Source organism: Ptychodera flava, chromosome 12, assembly GCF_041260155.1.
Source record: "Ptychodera flava strain L36383 chromosome 12, AS_Pfla_20210202, whole genome shotgun sequence".
Lineage (NCBI taxonomy): Eukaryota > Metazoa > Hemichordata > Enteropneusta > Ptychoderidae > Ptychodera > Ptychodera flava.
The window spans coordinates 8,130,844-8,153,723 of NC_091939.1; the positions used below are offsets into that span (position 1 = coordinate 8,130,844).

Sequence of the window (22,880 nt, forward strand, 5' to 3'; positions counted from 1 at the left end):
TGGAAATATTATGACTTGGTTACCCACCGTAGAACTACTTTTGCAGTCATCGCCAGAATTTCTATGGCATGAAGTGTATTGGAGTCCTCAGGAGTGTTTATCTTGTACAGTTTAAGACTGAGATATACCGTGTAGGCCAAAAACTCAGTCAAATTCGTCAAACTTGCAAAATAGAATACGCACGTTGCCAGAAAACGACGTGTACTCGAACCAAGATGGCGGAACGAAAGCGGTCCATTTTCATTCGATATTAAGAGTAGAACAAACCATGAGGTTAGATCAAGCGGTAAGATGAAGTACCTCAAAAGGGCTTTGTCTACCTCAGAGTCGATTGTACCGCTGACTGATATCACGATATTGTACACACAAACCACCGATAGAATTAGTGTCCGTGATCGTGTCCAGGCCTTCGAAAACGGAAAAAAGGCCAAAGCTTTGACATTTGGCAGAGAATGGTCGACCGTAGAGTTTTCGGTAAAGCCGTACAGAAGTATGGTAACGCTGACTAGCATGAACGACAGTATCGGGTACGTGATGTGAACGATGTCCGAGAAAAGTCTGTGTTTTTCACACTGGTCAGGGGTTTTTGATGAATATCCCTCAAAACAGTCCACGAGTATCACAAAGTTAGCCGTCATGAATATGAAGGCAGCGAGCATAAAGACAGCTAAAATGCACCATGATTTTCTGAGTTCAGACAGTCTGGTCTCCATGTTACCCTTTCTGTTCCCGCTTTTAAGAGGATCCTAGAAATGAAAGATTTACAGCTCCTTATACCTAAGCAAACGACCTCCATTCATTTGGTAACGGCCTACCTTCTTGACTCCCGGAATCAGTTTATCAGCCATGGAGCTCCAAAGTGCAAAGTACAGGCAAAGGGCCATAAGGTGCGATCAGTCAGAGCAAAAGTGTAAAAAATTGATAAATTTATAAAATGAATACTGCTGACAAAAATCAAATGCTTCTGTCATTATAGTACACTTACAAAAGTACCCTACTGCACTGGAATCCTAAATGATGATCAGTATTTATGCCAATTTCACACATGCAGTTGTAGCAAAGACCCTCAGAAATACGGTCGATATAGTTACACGGCAGTATTGCTCAGTAAATGCAGTACTGTGGCGGTGCATCAAGTTACTGAGCAATGCATTGTAACTATATGCAGTGTAACTATATTGACCGTATTTCTGAGGGTCCTCCCTATCCGTATCCTCCTTTTACAGTAAAACTTATGTCTAACATCAGCTTATTGATAGTCAGGGACAAGTTGTTCGAAGCTTGTGAAATACCTTGTAGCGTCAGTGATCACATTAATCGCTTCAACGAGTTCGCAAAATATATATATATGTTTTTATGTGTAAGATGTGGTAAAATCTCACAGTGTTGTACTATTCAATAAACAATTTCCATACATCGATGCTGGATTTGCAATACTTAGGAAGATTGAAAAATGTAGAATTATTTCTCTTAAAAACAACAACAACAACAACAACAACAATTTGAATTCTGTCCGCAACAAATTCATACGACGAAGCATGTACTTTCTTATTCATTGCTATACACGGGAGGTTGTTTCGCTTCTATCACTCACTGAGTTGTAGTGAGGCACACAGTCGCCATTAATACTGCTGTTAGGCAATAATGGTGTTGTTTCTCCACTTCGGCTGTAATCTTGCCAATCTTCCCATATGTCTTTGAGTAGCTTCTTGTTGCCATGACCATATTCTACTGTCTCTTTGGTACTGAGGGAAGCCATACTCCAAAAGAACTTTGTGAAATCTAGCCTAGAAGATAGAAAAGTAACATCCATGAGATGTACAGCTAACAAATGGCATTTTTGAAGACGTAATAACATGCTTTTAGAAGCTTCTGCAACAGTGCAATAGTCTTGCCAGCCGATGTGGCAACATGTTCCGGGGGTTCGCCTTCCATGCCACGCGGGCATATACATGTGCATGGCTATAGTCCAGTCCACCAGACTTCATTAGGTCGGCGCAGTATAGTCTGTATATCGTTTGACGGCGGGTACCAGACCAAATAAACTCACATGGCTTCATGATAACCAAGGAAATATTCATAAAATGTAGATTCTTGACCCCTGTCATTGCATAATATAAACAACAATTTTGCCCCATCATTATGTAGAACATGTAGAGTTTTGACGTTAGTTTTCGGGCCATAGTAGAGTCTACCCTATTTTGTAGTGACCATTCACGAACAGGCAAGTACAGAATGAAGACTCATTTACTGAGAGAGAGAAGAGAGAGAGAGAGAGAGAGAGAGAGAGAGAGAGAGAGAGAGAGAGAGAGAGAGAGAGAGAGAGATAGAAGGAGGGAGGGAGGGAGGATTTTATTTTATGCCTTTTTGCACCAATTTATATCGCTTATCGATGTAGTCTTATACTCAAATAAAGAAAGTCGATGGCCCATTGCAAGAGGGGCGTATCACCTATGTTAAAGCATAGGAGATACGCCCCTCTTGCACTGGGCCATCGCTTTGCTTGGTAATTTCTAGGCAATATTAAGGATGATTTACCCACCTTAGAACCACTTTTGCAGTCATGCCAAGAATTTCAATGGCATGAACTGTATTTGAGTACTCTTGAGTATGTATCCTGTAGAGTTTTAGGCTGAGATATACCGTGTCGGCCAAAAACTCAGTCAAGTTGGTCAAACTTGCAAAATAGAATACGCACGTTGCCAGAAAACGACGTGTACTCGAACCAAGATGGCGGAACGAAAGTGGTCCGGTTTCATTCGATATTAAGAGTAGAACAAACCATGAGGTTAGCTCAAGCGGTAAGATGAAGTACCTCAAGGGGGCTTTGTCTACCTCAGAGTCGATTGTACCGCTGACTGATATCACGATATTGTACACACAAACCACCGATAGAATTAGTGTCCGTGACCGTGTCCAGGCCTTCGAAAACGGAAAAAAGGCCAAAGCTTTGACATTTGGCAGAGAATGGTCGACCGTAGAGTTTTCGGTAAAGCCGTACAGAAGTATGGTAACGCTGACTAGCATGAACGACAGTATCGGGTACGTGATGTGAACGATGTCCGAGAAAGTCTGTGTTTTTCACACTGGTCAGGGGTTTTTGATGAATATCCATCAAAACACAACACGAGTATTACAAAGTTAGCTGTCATGAATATGAAGGCAGCGAGCATAAAGACAGCTAAAATGCACCATGATTTTCTGAGTTCAGACAGTCTGGTCTCCATGTTACCCTTTCTGTTCCCGCTTTTAAGAGGATCCTAGAAATGAAAGATTTACAGCTCCTTATACCTAAGCAAACGACCTCCATTCATTTGTAACGCCTACCTTCTTGACTCCCGGAATCAGTTTATCAGCCATGGAGCTCCAAAGTGCAAAGTACAGGCAAAGGGCCATAAGGTGCGATCAGTCAGAGCAAAAGTGTAAAAAATTGATAATTTATAAAATGAATACTGCTGACAAAAATCAAATGCTTCTGTCATTATAGTACACTTACAAAAGTACCCTACTGCACTGGAATCCTAAATGATGATCAGTATTTATGCCAATTTCACACATGCAGTTGTAGCAAAGACCCTCAGAAATACGGTCGATATAGTTACACGGCAGTATTGCTCAGTAAATGCAGTACTGTGGCGGTGCATCAAGTTACTGAGCAATGCATTGTAACTATATGCAGTGTAACTATATTGACCATATTTCTGAGGGTCCTCCCTATCCGTATCCTCCTTTTACAGTAAAACTTATGTCTAACATCAGCTTATTGATAGTCAGGGACAGTTGTTCGAAGCTTGTGAAATACTTTGTAGCGTCAGTGATCACATTAATCGCTTCAACGAGTTCGCAATATATATATATATATGTTTTTATGTGTAAGATATGGTAAAATCTCACAGTGTTGTACTATTCAATAAACAATTTCCATACATCGATGCTGGATTTGCAATACTTAGGAAGATTGAAAAATGTAGAATTATTTCTCTTAAAAACAACAACAACAACAACAACAACAACAACAGCAAAAACAATTTGAATTCTGTCCGCAACAAATTCATACGACGAAGCATGTACTTTCTTATTCATTGCTATACACGGGAGGTTGTTTCGCTTCTATCACTCACTGAGTTGTAGTGAGGCACACAGTCGCCATTAATACTGCTGTTAGGCAATAATGGTGTTGTTTCTCCACTTCGGCTGCTATCTTGCCAATCTTCCCATATGTCTTTGAGTAGCTTCTTGTTGCCATGACCATATTCTACTGTCTCTTTGGTACTGAGGGAAGTCATACTCCAAAAGAACTTTGTGAAATCTAGCCTAGAAGTTAGAAAAGTAACATTCATGAGATGTACAGCTAACAAATGGCATTTTTGAAGACGTAATAACATGCTTTTAGAAGCTTCTGCAACAGTGCAATAGTCTTGCCAGCCGATGTGGCAACATGTTCCGGGGGTTCTCCTTCCATGCCACGCGGGCATATACATGTGCATGGCTATAGTCCAGTCCACCAGACTTCATTAGGTCGGCGCAGTATAGTCTGTATATCGTTTGACGGCGGGTACCAGACCAAATAACTCACATGGCTTCATGGTAATCAAGGAAATATTCATAAAATGTAGATTCTTGATCCCTGTCATTGCATAATATAAACAACAATTTTGCCCCATCATTATGTAGAACATGTAGAGTTTTGACGTTAGTTTTCGGGCCATAGTAGAGTCTACCCTATTTTGTAGTGACCATTCACGGAACAGGCAAGTACAGAAATGAAGACTCATTTACTGAGAGAGAGAGAGAGAGAGAGAGAGAGAGAGAGAGAGAGAGAGAGAGAGAGAGAGAGAGAGAGAGAGAGAGAGAGAGAGAGAGAGAGAGAGAGAGGGAGGGAGGGACGATTTTATTTTATGCCTTTTTGCACCAATTTATATCGCTTATACTCAAATAAAGAAAGTCGATGGCCCATTGCAAGAGGGGCGTATCACCTATGTTAAAGCATAGGAGATACGCCCCTCTTGCACTGGGCCATCGCTTTGCTTGGTAATTTCTAGACAATATTAAGGATGATTTACCCACCTTAGAACCACTTTTGCAGTCATGCCAAGAATTTCAACGGCATGAACTGTATTTGAGTCCTCTTGAGTATGTATCCTGTAGAGTTTTAGGCTGAGATATACTGTGTCGGCCAAAAACTCAGTCAAGTTGGTCAAACTTGCAAAATAGAATACGCACGTTGCCAGACAACGACGTGTACTCGAACCAAGATGGCGGAACGAAAGCGGTCCATTTTCATTCGATATTAAGAGTAGAACAAACCATGAGGTCAGATCAAGTGGTAAGATGAAGTACCTCAAGGGGGCTTTGTCTACCTCAGAGTCGATTGTACCGCTGACTGATATCATGATATTGTACGCACAAACAACTGATAGAATTAGTGTCCGTGAACGGGTCCAGGCCTTCGAAAACGGAAAAAAGGCTAAAGCTTTGAAAATTGACAAATAATTGCGTGATTTTTCCCGTTCTTGTTCAGAATCAACGGTTGAGTTTTCGGTAAAGCCGTACAGAAGTATGGTAACGCCGACTAGCATGAACGACAGTATCGGGTACGTGATATCAACAATATCCGAGAATAGTGTGTAGTTTTCACATTTGACGAGATCAGAGTTCTGTGATGGATATCCATCAAAACACAACACGAGTATTACAAAGTTAGCTGTCATGAATATGAAGGCAGCGAGCAAAACAACAGTTAAAATGCACCATGATTTCCTGACTTCAGACAGTCTTGGTTCCATGTTACCCTTTCTGGTCCCGCTTTTCAGAAGATCCTACATATGACAGATCAATACAGCTAAGTATAAGACGAACGACCTCCATTGGTAAAAGCTTGTCTTCCTGACTCACGAAACCGTTAATTAGCCATCGAGCTGTCCAAAGTGCAAAGTACCTGTAGATCAAATTATCTGAATAAACTGATTTGACAAACAGCCAACATAACGATCAATAATTCTCTTTACTGGTATGTCGTCTTTATGTTAGTTATACCCTGTGCACACTGGCTTTAATATGCGGACTGTTTTAAGCAAAGGTTTTTACCAACGTAACGCCAATTAAGCTAAGGTGCATTCATTCCATCGATTTGCAAAAATGCGCGCGAAAACACATACATGACAAATCTTCAGCTCTGACTACTTTTCGCCTTGTTCAACCTATTAAGTCGGATTAAACAACAGACTGAAGTGAGATGGTCAAAAGTACAAACAGTATACTGCAGAAAAGTATAAAAAGCCGTTAGAATCGAACCATGTACATCACATGGATGAAAATGTTCCTTCGTCATGTCGGTCTGGAAACGACATGCGCAAATTTTATTTGTCAAAACTGTTTCCCTTGCGTCAAAATTATCATGATCCTTGTTATTATAATGATTTGGTCGATTGCTACAAGATGAGGATGGGTGACTACGTAGAAATAAATGTTGGTAGTTTCTTTAAAATTGCATATGTCGAAGGGTACAGTCAAGAAATATGACTAGAAAAATCGTCATCCTGTCTTAATACTTTTTAGATACATCGTATAGAAGTACGTTGTACAGTTTGACTCTATTCATTTCACTGTCTATATATATACTTTACGACAAATTTTAGCCATCAAACATGAAGGGAGCTAATTTACACTGAAGCATTGCTATTTTTTGCAGCCTAGAGATTTAAGGTGTTCCTTTACATATGAATTTTAGATTTTATGAAGAAACGCTATCAGGGTGCACAAAAAAGAGCCAAAAAACTGTGTAAGCATTTTTCGCTGTTTTTTTAGAGGAATAGTCTCGCCATTTGACCTTGAAGTTTGGCACTGTGATACGACTTGTGAATAAATATTTCAAAACAGCTTCTCATTCAAAGCCTTCCGTGAATGTTTTAAGAAAATGCATCAGAAGGATATGTTTTCTCGCCTTTCTAATTCCACATGCAAAGCAGTCGAGTTGGCTTTAGCCTGTCACTGCACTACATCCGTGTGTAGCTCCTACGTTACAGTTATCTTCTGTGTCCGGAGATGCTGAAATATGGCACATACTTGTGAACTGGTGATGTATTAATGCTGATGCGTTGTTTAATCTTCATGCGGGTTGGCAAACGTGCATTTTTCTGTTTACATAAGGTGCATCGATCTTATCATGAACACCAAATGTAAACGAATGTACGTTGCCCATGATGACTTCCTCAAAGGTCGTATCATCTGTCAGTTTCGCATTAGAGGTGACCTAGCTGTAAGTTGTTGTTTACATCTGGTGTATACAGTAAGATAGATTGCCGACGATGAACCGCAGCATTGGTCACAAATTATCCAAAGCCTTAAAATAGCAAAGAGTGATATCACTTCTCCATATGGAAATTACTGATGAATATTCATTAGGCTTTTATAATATAAGCTAGTGACAACAACAGTGTCATCCGTTGGCCACAAAGTGCGAAGAATGGATGTGGAGGCCGTTTGTATATGCCATTATTGAGGTTTTGCTGGTATAAAATGAGACAATAATGCCGACTGATATGACACCCTGACCTATAAATATCGCTAAGAGCAACACCAGCATCCCGATCCCTACGCTTAATGATATCCTTGAGCGAAGTCCTAAGGCTTTAAATATTATATTAATTCATAGCTAAGTGCACATGCGATACAGTAGGATTTGCAGTTCAACACCTTATGGTGCATGTTGTGTTGATGCCAGGAGGGATTGATTTAGTGCGACGATTGGCATGCGTAGCGCACAAGATCTCGCAGGATAGTTGATAATTATAAATCGAAAAATGTTTTATCTTTGATTGACGTCTTTCGTGTGATTGAACCTTGTTTAGTCAATCTCTCTAATATGCATATATATATATATATATATATATATATATATATATATATATATATATATATATATATATATATATATATATATAACAAAATACAGCGAGATATGGGAAAGCTGTGTCTTTGGCGAGGGCGTTGGCGAGCTTGTCTTCTGTTGAAACTAGATTGATATCCTTTGTAAGTCTTTACCAACATTTCCAGTATATCAGTGCAAGACCGAGCTCAGCATCCCCGAGATGAAACGAAACGCGATGTATGAACACTAGGTCAAAATTCGCAATGCTCAGTCATTATTATAAACATAGACACAAAACAGCACAGAAAAGACAGCAAAGCACCGGTACACACAACAAAGTCAAATTTGTGAAAAGAAGATATATGGACCTCTGGCAAAAAGACCATGAAGTGATGTCAGTAAGTGTATCCTGCTCCACATGTGGCACCCGCCATATATCAATCTATAAGCCAAAAACTTTACCAAGAGAGAGCACACTGCATAACACAGAACTGTCGATCATGACTTATCATAGCCTTAGCTGGGGGGCAGCTGCCCTCTCCCTGAAATGTTTTTTAAAGAAGTGCGAATTTTCGAATACAAAACGCTGATGAAATTGTTACTATTTCCGGGGCGATTCCCAGCACGTGTGCTTTGGATTGATGGCTTATCAAGTTAAACATCAGGTATTGCCGTACCTACACTGACTCTTCGCTTTTATTTCTATTTTTGCTATGGTTTATTGTATGCTGGGTTAACTGAATCAAGCACTTTCTGCAGTGCCCTGAATAAAATGTAACTGTTTTGCGGTTCCAACGAATAATTAAACATTCTTGTGCGGGAAAATGCAAAAAGAAGTGCGCGCACACATGCACTGTGCATTTAGTCAAGTAGTTAGAATAGGAAGTTGCCTTTGTCAGCTATGGTAATTCGCCAAAATATATCATATAATGAAAGTCTGAAGAAACGATGTTGGCTTCAGAATAGTAACACCCATTTTTCTGGTCATATCTTTAATCCTCACCCTGTAAGCTACTACATCGCTGATTTCTAGAAAAATGACGATATTCTTGGTATTAGGGTAGTCCTCCACTTTATATCAATGATTAATAAATATGACATTAAACTGGACCAATAATAATTTTCATTCAAGGTAATACAATGTAAAGTGTTTTTACGCCATTATAGGCTGTTTACTTGCTTTTAGACAATTACTCTTTTTATGAAGGTTTGTTATCACATAATAGACATGAACACGCTGTTATGAGCAATATGAGACACTTATGTTAGAACGATATTGCTAAATTTTGTGAAGGTTTTGGTCATGGAGAACTTTGCCTGACACATTCACAGTATTGTATTCATGGTATTTTCCCTAGATATGAAATGAAAGTGTTCCTGTGTTATTGTATGTGTTGCTTTTATCTGTAAATTGACACTTTTCTCCAAGATTATGTCAATAGTTTTGAATGCTTATATTTAACATCACTAGCAATATCCATCGTGTATAGCGTCAATTTAATATCTACATTGTGAAAGGTCACAAAATATGTAAATTACAAATCAGATGTGAAATTGCAAAATTTCCTTCACTTCTAACATAACAGTCTTAGTTAAATGTTAAATCAGTATTTATGGGTGACATCAAAATGCTAAATGACTTTCACCACTTTAAGTCATCATATCATCAAAATAGCCATATTTTGTCATATTCTTCCTTCATATTCCTTCTTATCCCTTATTGGCAATCTACTAAAAACTGCTGGATGGCCACTCATTAGTGTCATATCATAGTACCTTCAATGTACATGGCATTTTGCCAACTTTGGCCAAGTCTATACAGATATATATTCCTAAGTAGGAGAGTCTCTCAAATACGTTAATTAGTTGTTAATTATGTAAAAATGCTAAACCACTTTCACTAATGTTATATCAGAGTATTTTTAATTGATATAGCAAGTTTTGTCAACTTTGGCCAGGTCAACCTAGATATATATCTGTAATGAAGAAAGTTCATTACATATACAAACGAACAGTATCATTATCATGATTCTTAAACAGACAAACAAAAGGTCAGACAAACACAAAAACAGACATACACAGAGAATTAAAACTATCAGTTCCACAATAGCTCATTCGAACAAGCACATAAGCTAAAAACCCTATTCAAGGTAATACTGTTTCCAAGTCTTCTGTGCCCCACTCCTCATAATTTAGTGCATCCTCCCATGCTATGCAAATGAGCAAAAATGAGCAAAAATAATCCAAATAGGCCTATTACTTCAAAAATTAATTTATACTGAGCAATGCAACCAACATCCTCCAAAACTGAATAAGATCTAGTTTCCATCCAAAATATTCTGTGTAGGGCCAGCCTAATTCCGTGATATTTGATGAAGAAGTTTGAGAGATATCGACGCAACATATCCATAACACACAAACAAACAAAAAAACACACACACCACATACACACACCACACATACATGTAGACTAACACACGCCAACTTTAATGGGCTACGCCCACCGAGTGGGCCAAAAATTGGTGGAGACACAGTGGAAAATTATCTCATGGTGGGGGCGCTGCACAAGTCCTCCCATATTTCTCCCATCACATAACATATCTGCGATCGGATCGGCATCGACATTTAGGGCCTACACTGCTACAGGTCACAGGTGACGGTACAGCTCACAAGTGGTCGGCACAACAAGGCAAGGATAGGGGTATCGCTGATAATGCACGTTATTTGGCACCAGGTATCGCTGATGTGCGTCTATTAAATGGCTTCCCTGAGAGAAAAAGTTGCACTCATTACAGGTAAGCATAAACACGGGCGCTCGTTAACCCTGCGTGCCGTGCTGTGTGTACCTGGCGTGCTGTGTGTACCCTGCACGAAGTAGCCATTTGGTTTCCTGACTTTCTTTTTTCTCTGGCATATATATATACACACGTCTTTTGGGCACATAGATGCAGAGTGGAACATACCACAAGGGACTGATGTGGCTAAATCATGTCATATTGATGTCTGTCTGTCTGTCTATTAGCCCTACGAGTATGGCGAGAGTGTCCGGCTTTGGCTACGCCGCCTCCCACTGCGTAGCCAAAGCCGGACACTCTCGCCATACTCGTAGGGCTATCTGTCTATGTGAGTGTGTTGTGTCTGTCTATCTGTCTGTCCGTCTGTCTGTTTGTTTACACGATAACTCAAAAACGCCTGAACAGATTCGAGTCAGATTTGGTAGACAGGCAACTGTGGGTCCATAGCTGTGGCCGGTGGCGGCGTTAAAATCGTGTAAGTAAAAACCAGCCCGTAAAAGGCAGGAATCCCGTCTGAAAACACCACAGCTATGGACCCACAGCTAGTAGACAGGTACCATCTGCTACCAGCAAGATCTGATTAGATTTTGGTTAGTGTGGCTTGCATTATTAATGAAGTTATGCAATATCATTGTTTTCCGTATATAGAATCCATAGATGGTTTCACTATGGAGACAGTTATGACAGTGTCGATATATATCAAGAAATACTGCGCAAAATTTCATGAAATTTTTCACAGTAGTGAGTAGACCAATTCAGTAACTGTATAGCAGTTGGTGAGTAGACTAATTCAGTAACCGTATAGCAGCTGGTGAGTAGACCAATTCAGTAACTGTATAGCAGTTGGTGAGTAGACCAATTCAGTAACCGTATAGCTATTGGTGAGTAGACCAATTCAGTAACCATATAGCTATTGGTGAGTAGACCAATTCAGTAACCGTATAGCAATTGGTGAGTAGACCAATTCAGTAACCGTATAGCAATTGGTGAGTAGACCAATTCAGTAACCGTATAGCAATTGGTGAGTAGACCAATTCAGTAACTGTATAGCAATTGGTGAGTAGACCAATTCAGTAACCGTATAGCAATTGGTGAGTAGACCAATTTATTAACTGTATAGCAATTGGTGAGTAGACCAATTCAGTAACCGTATAGCAATTGGTGAGTAGACCAATTCAGTAACCGTATAGCAATTGGTGAGTAGACCAATTCAGTAACCGTATAGCAGAAATATTGCGATTATTAATATTGCTCTTGCAAAGTATACATTATATCTTATTTTATCATCGAAGGCTAGGTAGCTTAGGAGCATTGTTCCTCACCGCCTCTTTCAATTTTTGCCCACTTTGTGATTGTTTTCACCCCCACATGAGCCTCAAATTGGACGTAAGTGCTTTGCAATGATATTTCCTAGATACCTAATTAATTCGCGTGTTTCCCTAGTAACATATGTGAGTAAAGTTGTTGAAAATATAGACATAGGTGAAGAGCTGTTGACATAAGCCTTTTGGTAAGAACTTAAGGGGTTTTCCGTGGGACCTTTCTGGCCAGTACTCTATTCCCAACGCTTATCCTCACTCTCAGGAATACTTAAGTTACTTGTAGTAGATAAGAAATGCTATTCGTATTCAGAAATTGTCGCTCTTTCCGAAAGAAAATTTTGTCTGTCTCACGATAGAAACTTCGCAATGACTGTCAATTCGATGTGACAACATTACCAGATAAATTACCCGTTCGTAGAATACAAATTGTTTGTCACCTCTGTTGTTAAACCGAGAGAATTCGAGGAATAATTTTGTTAGTTGTTTGACTTACTGAGACTTTTCCCTAACGAACTGTTTCCAATGTAGGGAGTTTGGAAGGCCAGTCATGTTGAACAAGTAAGATGAATACAATTGTAATATGCTTCGAGAAACAAAATGCGCCAGGATCAAAATAATGCGGCCAAAGTCACTTTACGTTTGGGAAGCTCAGATAAACAAGACTGCGTTTCCTTCTAAAACACGTCAAAGTCTCAAAATTGCAGAATCCGATTCTTCTCAAGGAAGCGAAATCTATTTGACCGATTAGTTTTTGGTAATGTCAAGAATGTGTTCAAGATATCATGTGTACATAAGACAATTTTCTAAATATTAGTTTAACTACCGATATTTCATTCTTTTCTCTTCAAGATATCATGACACCAAGAGTTGTATACATGTATTCCTCAGATATGCAGTTTTACTGAATACATTGCGTTTGGTAAAAACAATTCTACCTGTGTAAAACTTGTAGTCTTACATGGAAACACCATTTCTTGAAAACGCTGTATATTAGGAAGTATATCCATCCTCCTTAGGGTATGTTTTTCTCCTAATGTTGAAGGCACAATCAGCGACGCTTTTGTGATTGCTAAAATGAATCAGATGTGCAAAATATGCAAAGTAGACGGTGGGGTTTTTTTTACGCAGTGGTGGATGTTATGAACATATTAATTAAACTCGACGCTGGATTTCAATTAGTAGTTTTTGTACCCTACCTTGTTTGTCGTAGGAACTGCTCATACTGCATGCAATGCCGACAAGCACTAACTCAAAGATGGAGACACGAATAACACTTCTGTGGACAGTGTCCGTGCACTCCATTGCAGTCGCTTGAAAACTTCGAATACCATATGCACACGGTTTACCGCATTACTTAACGCTGCCATAGTGTTTGAATTGTTCAGTACACAGGACCTCCTGGTGACCTCCTATTCTCAGTGTGTAAACTTAATCAACTTGAAGTATCGATGTAGTGCGATATCAAAAGGAAACACGCGGCTACATGATTGTATTAACTTCCCTCGCCTAATATCCTGAAACACGATCAAGCTATGACCCACGAGAAATGGTTAAAGGTCATGACGTACTAACCGGCTATTACTATGGTAACTGCAGTTTGGCTAGAACTCGTCCATGAAATATCGCTTTACGCCTAATAATGGTTTTTTGTCTCTAAAACTCGCACGTGTCGCCCTAGACTTGACACGTCAGCCTTTAATTTATGTTCGCTCAACAAAAATTAAATATACAATATGATGACAGCGCGATAAACACGGCAGGAAATTTAAAAGTGTAGTACGCTTATTTGATCACATGTCTGGGAAGTGAACCTATCATCGTGTTGCATACCAGAATAACAACTTCATGATAACAATCCTGTTTTGTCATCTTTTCCTCGGCTGTGGTATCTTGTGACAAACCACCAAACAATAAAATCAAAATAGGGAGAAAAAACAAAGATCTGTGTCACCGCATTATTTTAAGACGGGTCTTATAGGATTTGACATAAACCTTGTATATTGGTGTCGGTGTCGGGAATTTTCATGAGTAACAACATCGTAATATTCTATCTTTGTGTAGTGATGTTTCTTACCTACATGCTTTTCTTGTTTAAAACAGCCAATACCATAATTGAAGAACTCTGTTTCATTCGCAGTTTGATGTCAATATGGATATCGACGTGTTACCTCCATTAACATGAACACAGAATTTAAATCATTAGTAAGTGAAATCAAATCAGCGACATTTGAATTGCGGAAACTCATTCAATCTAACACCCTATTGACTTGTGTCTACGTATCTGAATACAAAGTGTATCAAAGCATAGACCTTTTTCTCGAGGGTCTATGATCAAAGTAGCACAAAGAATTTTCTGAAATCACTATTGGTGTAACCCTTTCACTGCCGAGGTTTGGCTTAAAAACCCATTGTCACCTTAATTGCTTTAATCCTCCCAAGTAGTAAAGGTTTGCAGCTTTTACTATCGATAATTTCCAAAATCCTCATTTAGGGCATGGACAGTTTCCCTACTATCTATGATTAGGATAAAATGTGTTTATTCCATGCTCATCGTCCATTTCACTTCTTCGCGACCTGTCTTCGACCCCCACCCCCGTGAGTGTGTTCTCTAAATTTCTGGCAATTGTGTTTCTAAAGACATGGTCACGTGGTTAATGCACATCCTAAATGATTCCCAATATCGCATCACAAACACACAATACGGAGCCGTCGTTCCTGCGGACTCATAAGTGGAAAGTATTATGTCGAAAGAAACAGTAACTTGTACAGAAATTTCAAAGTGGTCAGGGAAAAGACGAATGAAAATCTAAACACTTTACCGCTGTCGTAGATGTCAAGGACAAGACATAAATCTCTTTTTACTTGTAACTTTATAATAAACTCGTTTCTTCGCTTCGATAAAGTGTGTATGTGCGATGTATGATAGTGAGCATGCGTGCGTGAGTGCTTCACGAACTCTACAACGTGTTGAGCGGTCTCAGTCAGAAAAATGTAACAACTTAGCCGGCTCTTAAACCACTCTTTTTTGGGAGTGGAGATTTAGCCGAGCAGTTCTGTCTGTGGCCTCTCAGCTAGGCGACTGATGCCGTATGTTGTGGGTTCGAATCCGATTGAAAACTAGCCGTATTTTCTACCCTGGGTTGGTAACACTGCTGGTGGACAGAATTGTCCCCGAGGTTATCGTTCGCCCAGTTAAAGCGATGAAATTCGTTTCTTCGCTTCGATAAAGTGTGTATGTGCGATGTATGATAGTGAGCATGCGTGCATGAGTGCTTCACGAACTCTACAACTTTTTGAGCGGTCTCAGTCAGAAAAATGTAATAACTTAGCCGGGTATTGAACCACTCTTTTTTTAGGAGTGGAGATTTAGCCGAGCGGTTCTGTCTGTGGCCTCTCAGCTAAACGACTGATGCCGTATGTTGTGGGTTCGAATCCGATTGAAAACTAGCCGTATTATATAGACTCCGACTCATCAACATTTGAAATTGTTTCATGGTCAGACGAAACTTTCCGTTCAGTAGATGACTCAAGATTGGTTGAGATTCCTTGAGATACCTAACGTAACTTTTAAGTGTTCGTCAAATGAACAACCATCAACATTCCTCCAAAACCGTTTTTCTTTAGCTATAAAATCCACTTTTCATTTATTTTCAAGCAGGTACTAAAGGACATGTCCCATGTGAGATGTTATTAAATATGCAGTGAATATTAACGTATGCAAACTACACGTACTGAAAAAAGAATCATGGCTTAAATACATAGAGACGGATTCTAAACACTGAGACACACTCGTGACATCGGCCGATGTACTACGGTCACAGAGTCAGAGAGAGAGAGAGAGAGAAGAGAGAGAGAGAGAAGAGAGAGAGAGAGAGAGAGAGAGAGAGAGAGAGAGAGAGAGAGAGAGAGAGAGAGAGAGAGAGAGAGAGAGAGAGAGAGAGAGAGTGAGAGACAGACAGACAGACAGACAGACAGACAGACAGACAGACAGACAGACAGACAGACAGACAGACAGACAGACAGACAGGCAGAGACAGACAGGTAGACAGACAGGTAGACAGACAGACGCACAGACTGGTAAACCTAAGAGCTTTTATTCATTACTGTGGGACTGGCTAATTATTAAACAAGCTTACTTTCCACTTTCCAGAGAGAGAGAGAGAGAGAGAGAGAGAGAGAGAGAGAGAGAGAGAGAGAGAGAGAGAGAGAGAGAGAGAGAGAGAGAGAGAGAGAGAGAGAGAGAGAGACAGACAGACAGACAGACAGACAGACCGGTAGACAGACAGACGCACAGACTGACAAACCTAAGAGCTTATATTCATTACTTTTGGACTGGCTAATTATTAAACAAGTTTACTATCCAGCACTCAATCCATCACACAGATTATATTAAATATGTATTTTCAGTCGAATTCAAATACCTATCAATGCTGTACGATACTAATAATAACTTTATTCGAATATGCATTGAATCAATGGTTTGAATAGAATGTTATTAAAAATCTTTTTTCCATCGTGGGAAGAACACATCTGGATTTCTAATGTCAGAAACATCACATATCTGAAACGTTCAAACACAGTGGTGTGATCAATACAACGGGCGATACACTTTCAAATGGCAAATGGCGTGTAAATGTCAAGGCTCAAACGGTTGAACTTAAACTCATACATCAATAACTAATTTATAAAAGTCCATGGTCAAACAGTAAAAAAGCGGCATACAAAATGCCGATTTTTTTGGAAAATGTTGTGATATAACGAACGATTTAAAATTGGCCTAAAAGAGACAATAGCTGTAACATTTCGAGAAATTTTCATTTTTTTACAGAAAAAGTGCATTTTCTTGATTTACCCTAATACAGATTAAACATGACACATGCATACAAAATATGCAAAGTTATTGTTGACAAATTAATTCTTGTTTCACTATTCCACCTTTCACTATTGTTCACTATTCCACCATGATTGCATCAGACATTACAGCGCATAGATGCTGTGTTGACGTGATTTGCGAAGTAAGACAAGAACTAAGTCTTTAGCTTTACAAAACAACGAAAATCACAATGGAAAGTACATCGAAGTTGTGTTGTACACCAGTTGCTCAGAAGGATTTCCAGATATTTATATAGAAAGGTAAGGCTTGGTGATCAGAGCGTCAAAATACCTACTAATGTTCAATCCGATATCTTGTTTTCAATGATATTGCCTCATTGGGCGACAACGAGAAGGTTCAGAGGCACTTTAAGCGTAAATTCTCACAGCAGAGTCAATATGATCAGTTGGTTGTTGATCAACAATCGAGAAAATAGATTAGTGAAATTCATGATATGATGGTCGCACGTCAATATCAGATTTGACGGTCCAACACCGTTATCTTGATACATATTAAGCTTTACAAGACATGTACTGTAGATACATTATCTCCAAAAATAAAACTAATGACCCAGTTTTTTAGCTCGGAATATGACGTGGGCTCATTGCAAATGATATTTCGTTCATTTTTTTATCAAAAGGCCTCGACTCGTTCTCTGAGTTTTCGTAAAATGACCATTTTAAATATTACGAAGTTTATTCTGAGACAACTTTGAAGCTCTAAAATTATCGTCTGCTGTAGTGCATATTATAGACTTGCTCCAAGTCTGGGGCCATATTGCATGTAAATATCAAAACAGAATAAATTGAAATACTGAACTTCAGCAGGCTGTCGCACTAACTGGTAGGCTACTGCGCAGATCGTGGGGTGAACGCCTTGCTTGGCCGGCCAGTAACTCAGCTGCAGAGAAAAGCCAGGCGACGGGGTGGGGGGGGGTCCTACGGATATGTATGTATACGTCTACGGATAGGTTACCACCTACAACCTTTGACGATGTTTTTACACTTTTTTGTTTTAAATGTCAATTCTGGTCTCCATTAGAATTCAATTGCAAACGATGATTGAGCCTTTTACAAGAATAGACGCCGGGTTGACAAAATATACTTTATGGTGGGTATTTCGACATACTTTGAGGAATATAACAAGGACTTGCAATTGACGTGCAAAAAAAAATGAAAAAAACGTCAAAAGTTACAGCTACTGGCTCTTTAACAGCTTTATTCCATGTATTTGTATTTTGAACCTGCACTAGACGTTCCTTGCGGAGCCATACTCTGTGCTTGAACCACCGGTATCGTTAAAAAGTAGAGGGTCTGTTTCTACGTTCTCGTCAGATGTACGTTGTCGTGCCCCGCCGGCGACAGCGTTCAGGTCGTCCCTGTTTCCACTTGTGACGTTAACCTGAACGGGTTCCCAATCGTCGGTGATATCCCGTAATACCGTGTTCTTACCGCCATATACCCTGACCTCCTCCTTGAACCCAACACAGGCCATCTCCCAAAAGAACTGGGCGTAATCAAGCCTGTAAAAAAGAAACACAAAAAGAGATGGCTGCTCTATCCAAAGACAACGCCCCTTATCATGTGTTAAGGAGTCTTCGGGGAGGGGGTCGGGTATTTGGCTACAACGTCAACCCAGGAATAAAAACTAATTCTAAGGTGGCGATATTTTTCGAAAAACGCAGTATAGTAACATGAATTTTAGGGTTCATTGTCTCCCTAATGAATCTGGCCAAATTGATAATTGATGGACTTTTTAGCTCCCATAGCCATATGTATATATGGCAATGGAAGCTATTCTTATAGGCTAGGGAAATGTCTGTATGTATGTATGTCTGTATGTCTGTATGTCTGTACGTCTGTATGTCTGTATGTCTGTATGTCTGTATGTCTGTCCGTCAACATCAAAAACTCCAAAACCGCTGTACATTTCATCTTGATATTTGGTGTGTACATGGATGATGGGCTGTAGATGAGATTTTGTTCAAATGAAGTTGTCATTGCCAAAAATATGCAAATTAAGTGAAAAAATGTAAAAACAGTCAAAATTGAAAAAACTCAATAACCACTGAGCAGATTACATGAAAAATTAGCATGTAAGTACTTTGGGCTGACATGAAATGATTGTGCACATCTTGGGTCAGTATCTTGGACTTGCTATTTTTCATGAATTTTTTTGTAATTTTCTCCCATTTTTGGTCAAAAAATCTTCTCTGAAACCACAAGTCCGATTGATTTGAAACTTGGTATGGAAGTGCATAGGAGTGACCTTTCCCAAATTTGGGCAAATCGTGGTGAAATTTGCATATTTTTAGTTTACACGTCCATAGACTCCCATGTATAAGGCAGATCTCCATAGACTCCCATGTATAAGGCCACGAAAAATAAAAATTTAGTTTCTCATCGTATTCATATTGCAAAAAGGATGCAGTGACACAATTTTTAGTCCCCACGGATGAAGTTCAGTGAGCTTATAGATTGGGTCATGTCCGTCTGTTCGTCCATCCGTGAGTCCATCCGTTCACGCAGATATCTCGGATATTTTGACAAAATGTCATGTGACCTTGATGACCTTTGATCTCAAATATACATATTTGTCCATAACTCAGTAACCACAAGTGCTACCACCCTTCATATATGGTATGATGGGACAGTTTATGACGCCACACATTGTACCTCATTAATTATGCACATATCTAATTTTAAGTGAGCCAATAAAGCTGGAGGTCTGATTTTTGGTATATAGGGATAACTTAGCAAAACAATTTTTTTGACAAAATTTCACGTGACCTTGGTGACCTTTGACCTCAAATATACATATTTGTCCATAACTCAGTAACCACAAGTGCTACAGCCTTCATGTATGGTATGATGGGACACCTTATGACGCCACATATTGTACCTCATTAATTATGCGCATATCTAATTTTGAGCGAGCCAATAGAGCTAGAGGTCTGATTTTTGGTATATAGGGATAACTTAGCAAAACAATTTTTTTGACAAAATGTCACGTGACCTCGGTGACCTTTGACCTCAAATATACATGTTTGTCCATAACTCAGTAACCACAAGTGCTACACCCTTCATGTATGGTATGATGGGACACCTTATGACGCCACATATTGTACCTCATTAATTATGTGCATATCTAATTTTGAGCGGGCCAATAGAGCTAGAGGTCTGATTTTTGGTATATAGGGATAACTTAGCAATACAATTTTTTTGACAAAAATGTCACGTGACCTCGGTGACCTTTGACCTCAAATATACATATTTGTCCATAACTCAGTAACCACAAGTGCTACAGCCTTCATGTATGGTATGATTGGACACCTTATGACGCCACATATTGTACCTCATATACATGCATATCTAATTTTGAGCGGGCCAATAGAGCTAGAGGTCTGATTTTTCCTATATAGGGATAACTTAGCAAAACAATTTTTTTGACAAAACGTCATGTGACCTCGGTGACCTTTGACCTCAAATATACATATTTGTCCATAACTCAGTAACCACAAGTGCTACAGCCTTCATGTATGGTACGATGGGACACCTTATGACACCACATATTGTACCTCATTAATTATGCGCATATCTAATTTTGAGCGAGCCAATAGAGCTAGAGGTCTGATTTTTGGTATATAGGGATAACTTAGCAAAACAATTTTTTTGACAAAATGTCACGTGACCTCGGTGACCTTTGACCTCAAATATACATATTTTTCCATAACTCAGTAACCACAAGTGCTACACCCTTCATGTTTTGTATGATTGGACACCTTATGACACCACATTCTGTACCTCAATAATTATGCACATATATCATTCTGAGCGAGCCAATAGAGCTGGATGTCTGATTTTTGGTATATAGGGATAACTATAGGAGAGAAATTTTTAGACCAAATGTCATGTGACCTCGATGACCTTTTACCTAAAATATATGTTTATGTCAATAAATAAGTAACCACAAGTGCTATGTCCTTTGTATTTAGTAGGATGGGAGACCTTATGACAACACACGCTTTACCTCATTAATTATGTACACATCTAATTCTGGGCAAGCGAATAGAGCTAGAGATCTGATTTTTTGGCATATAGGGATTAATTAGCAATATAATTTTTTTTTCAAAATGTCATGTGACCTCGATGACCTTTGACCTTGATTATACATATATATGCATATTTCAGTAACCACAAGTTCTATGCCCTCCAACTTTGATAGGATAGTCACATCTTGTACCTCATTTATAATGCGCATATGTATTTCTTGGCTGGCCAATACTGCTAGAGGTCTGTTCTTTTTTCCCGATTTAGAACCATAACTTAGACATGCCTCATGTGTTTCACATTGGGAACAACGACATAGACCTATGTGCCCATAGATCTCAACATATACACTCCAGTGATACTTCTTAATGACCACATTTTCCTGCCCCATCAAGACTAATACTCCTATTACAAGTGGGGACTATGTCATTGTAAATGACTTGTTGAGTTAATGGTTGTATCACAGTATTCGATATATCTAATTCTGTATTTTTTCCATTTTATATTCTGAATAATTACATTAAACATATTTCACTGTCTCCAGTACATTTCATTTAAGTATTTTCACTTCATGCACTTTATCCCTTTCACACATGTTCAAACATCTGACCAGAGAACAAACACTAAATAGTCCAGGATGGGAGCTACAGTGTCATTGACGCTATTTTTTTAAAGTATGTCTATGACGTCATTTCGTTGAAAGATAATGGCAATAATTTGTGGTGCTAATATTATCACCCCTCTAGCCCTCCGCCTCCGCTGCAGAGGTTACTTTGGCAATAAGATCATCTTCAATTCGGAAGTCAGCAAAACACAGTCTTGGCAGTCTAATTAACAATACAATGAATTTTAAATACGCGGATGAGAACACCTTAGTGTGAATGAAACGCCATGCACTTTAAAGACATTTAGTAGACAATTGTTTCTGAATCAGGTCACATGCAAATATGGTTCTTATGATGGTTACTTCAAAAGAAATGCTCAAAATTACCCTAAAACGACTCAGGATGGACTTACAATTTTATGATAGAGAAGACTGTATTTACGAATTTTGTCTCGAAGATGATTTGATGCCAAATGTACTGGCTTCAAACGAATCAATTTTAACCGAAGAGGTGAAGGCAAATATGTCACGCTGAATAAAATGGTGAAAATTAGAAGTCATGTAAACTGGTGAAGTGACTCAGCAACGAAGTAATTGTGCACTATATTAGATTATCGAGCGTGCGAAGAGGACCATTAATAAATTATATAAACGTGACTTGAAATGACGTTGATAGATTTTATATCAGCCTTACATACCAGCGCCTTTGTATGATTATGAAATTATATCACTTACTAGAACAGACAACGTGGGTTTAATTCCTCTTGAACTCAAAAAATCCATCTAGATCAAATAGAGAGGAAGATGGTGGCACGTGTGCTTGTCCTCTCTGAAGTTGTGGGACAGCGGGAGAACTGAGACTGTTGGCAGGCAATATCGTAATATGATGGCCTCTTTAACGAGGTTTTCGCGCAGCGAGTAGAAATAAAAGCCTAGACCGACCAGTATACGAAAACTGAAACACAGTAATATTTGGAACATGTCGTAATCTGCCCTTCGTGATTTTAATATGTCTTCACTCGTCGTCTGTTACTAATTTTTTTATTTAAAAAAATCAACTATTGGGGAATGTCACCGATGGGCAATGCTTAAGATTTATAGGGTCGTACTCCTTGAACTTTGCGAACAGAACGTCTAGTTCAAGTTTGTTTCGTTCTCCCACTATTCAAAGGAAATAAAATTATTTGATAATTAATAAACCTCTTGTGTAGGTTGGTATTGTTTCGAACTCTAGACTCGCAGGGCGCCAAAAAAGTCACTGACAGGCCACGTGATAGAAAGACGACCACACGCCGAGAAGGTAAAGACACAAAAAACAAACGAAACTACTATAGCTTTTGACCGTGTACCCCGGGGGTACTGCTACA

At 39.1% G+C, this 22,880-nt stretch overlaps 1 protein-coding gene across 1 annotated transcript in view; it reads right to left on the reverse strand.

Moving 5' to 3' along the window:
* Positions 1-16,420: 16,420 nt before the first annotated feature.
* Positions 16,421-22,880, reverse strand: part of LOC139144889 (uncharacterized) — a 9,709-nt gene continuing 3,249 nt past the window's right edge. Inside the window, exon 3 of the mRNA XM_070715713.1 lies at positions 16,421-18,382. Coding sequence (XP_070571814.1) covers positions 18,109-18,382 — 274 coding nt within the window. The 3' untranslated portion in view covers positions 16,421-18,108. The remainder of the gene's footprint in view (positions 18,383-22,880) is intronic.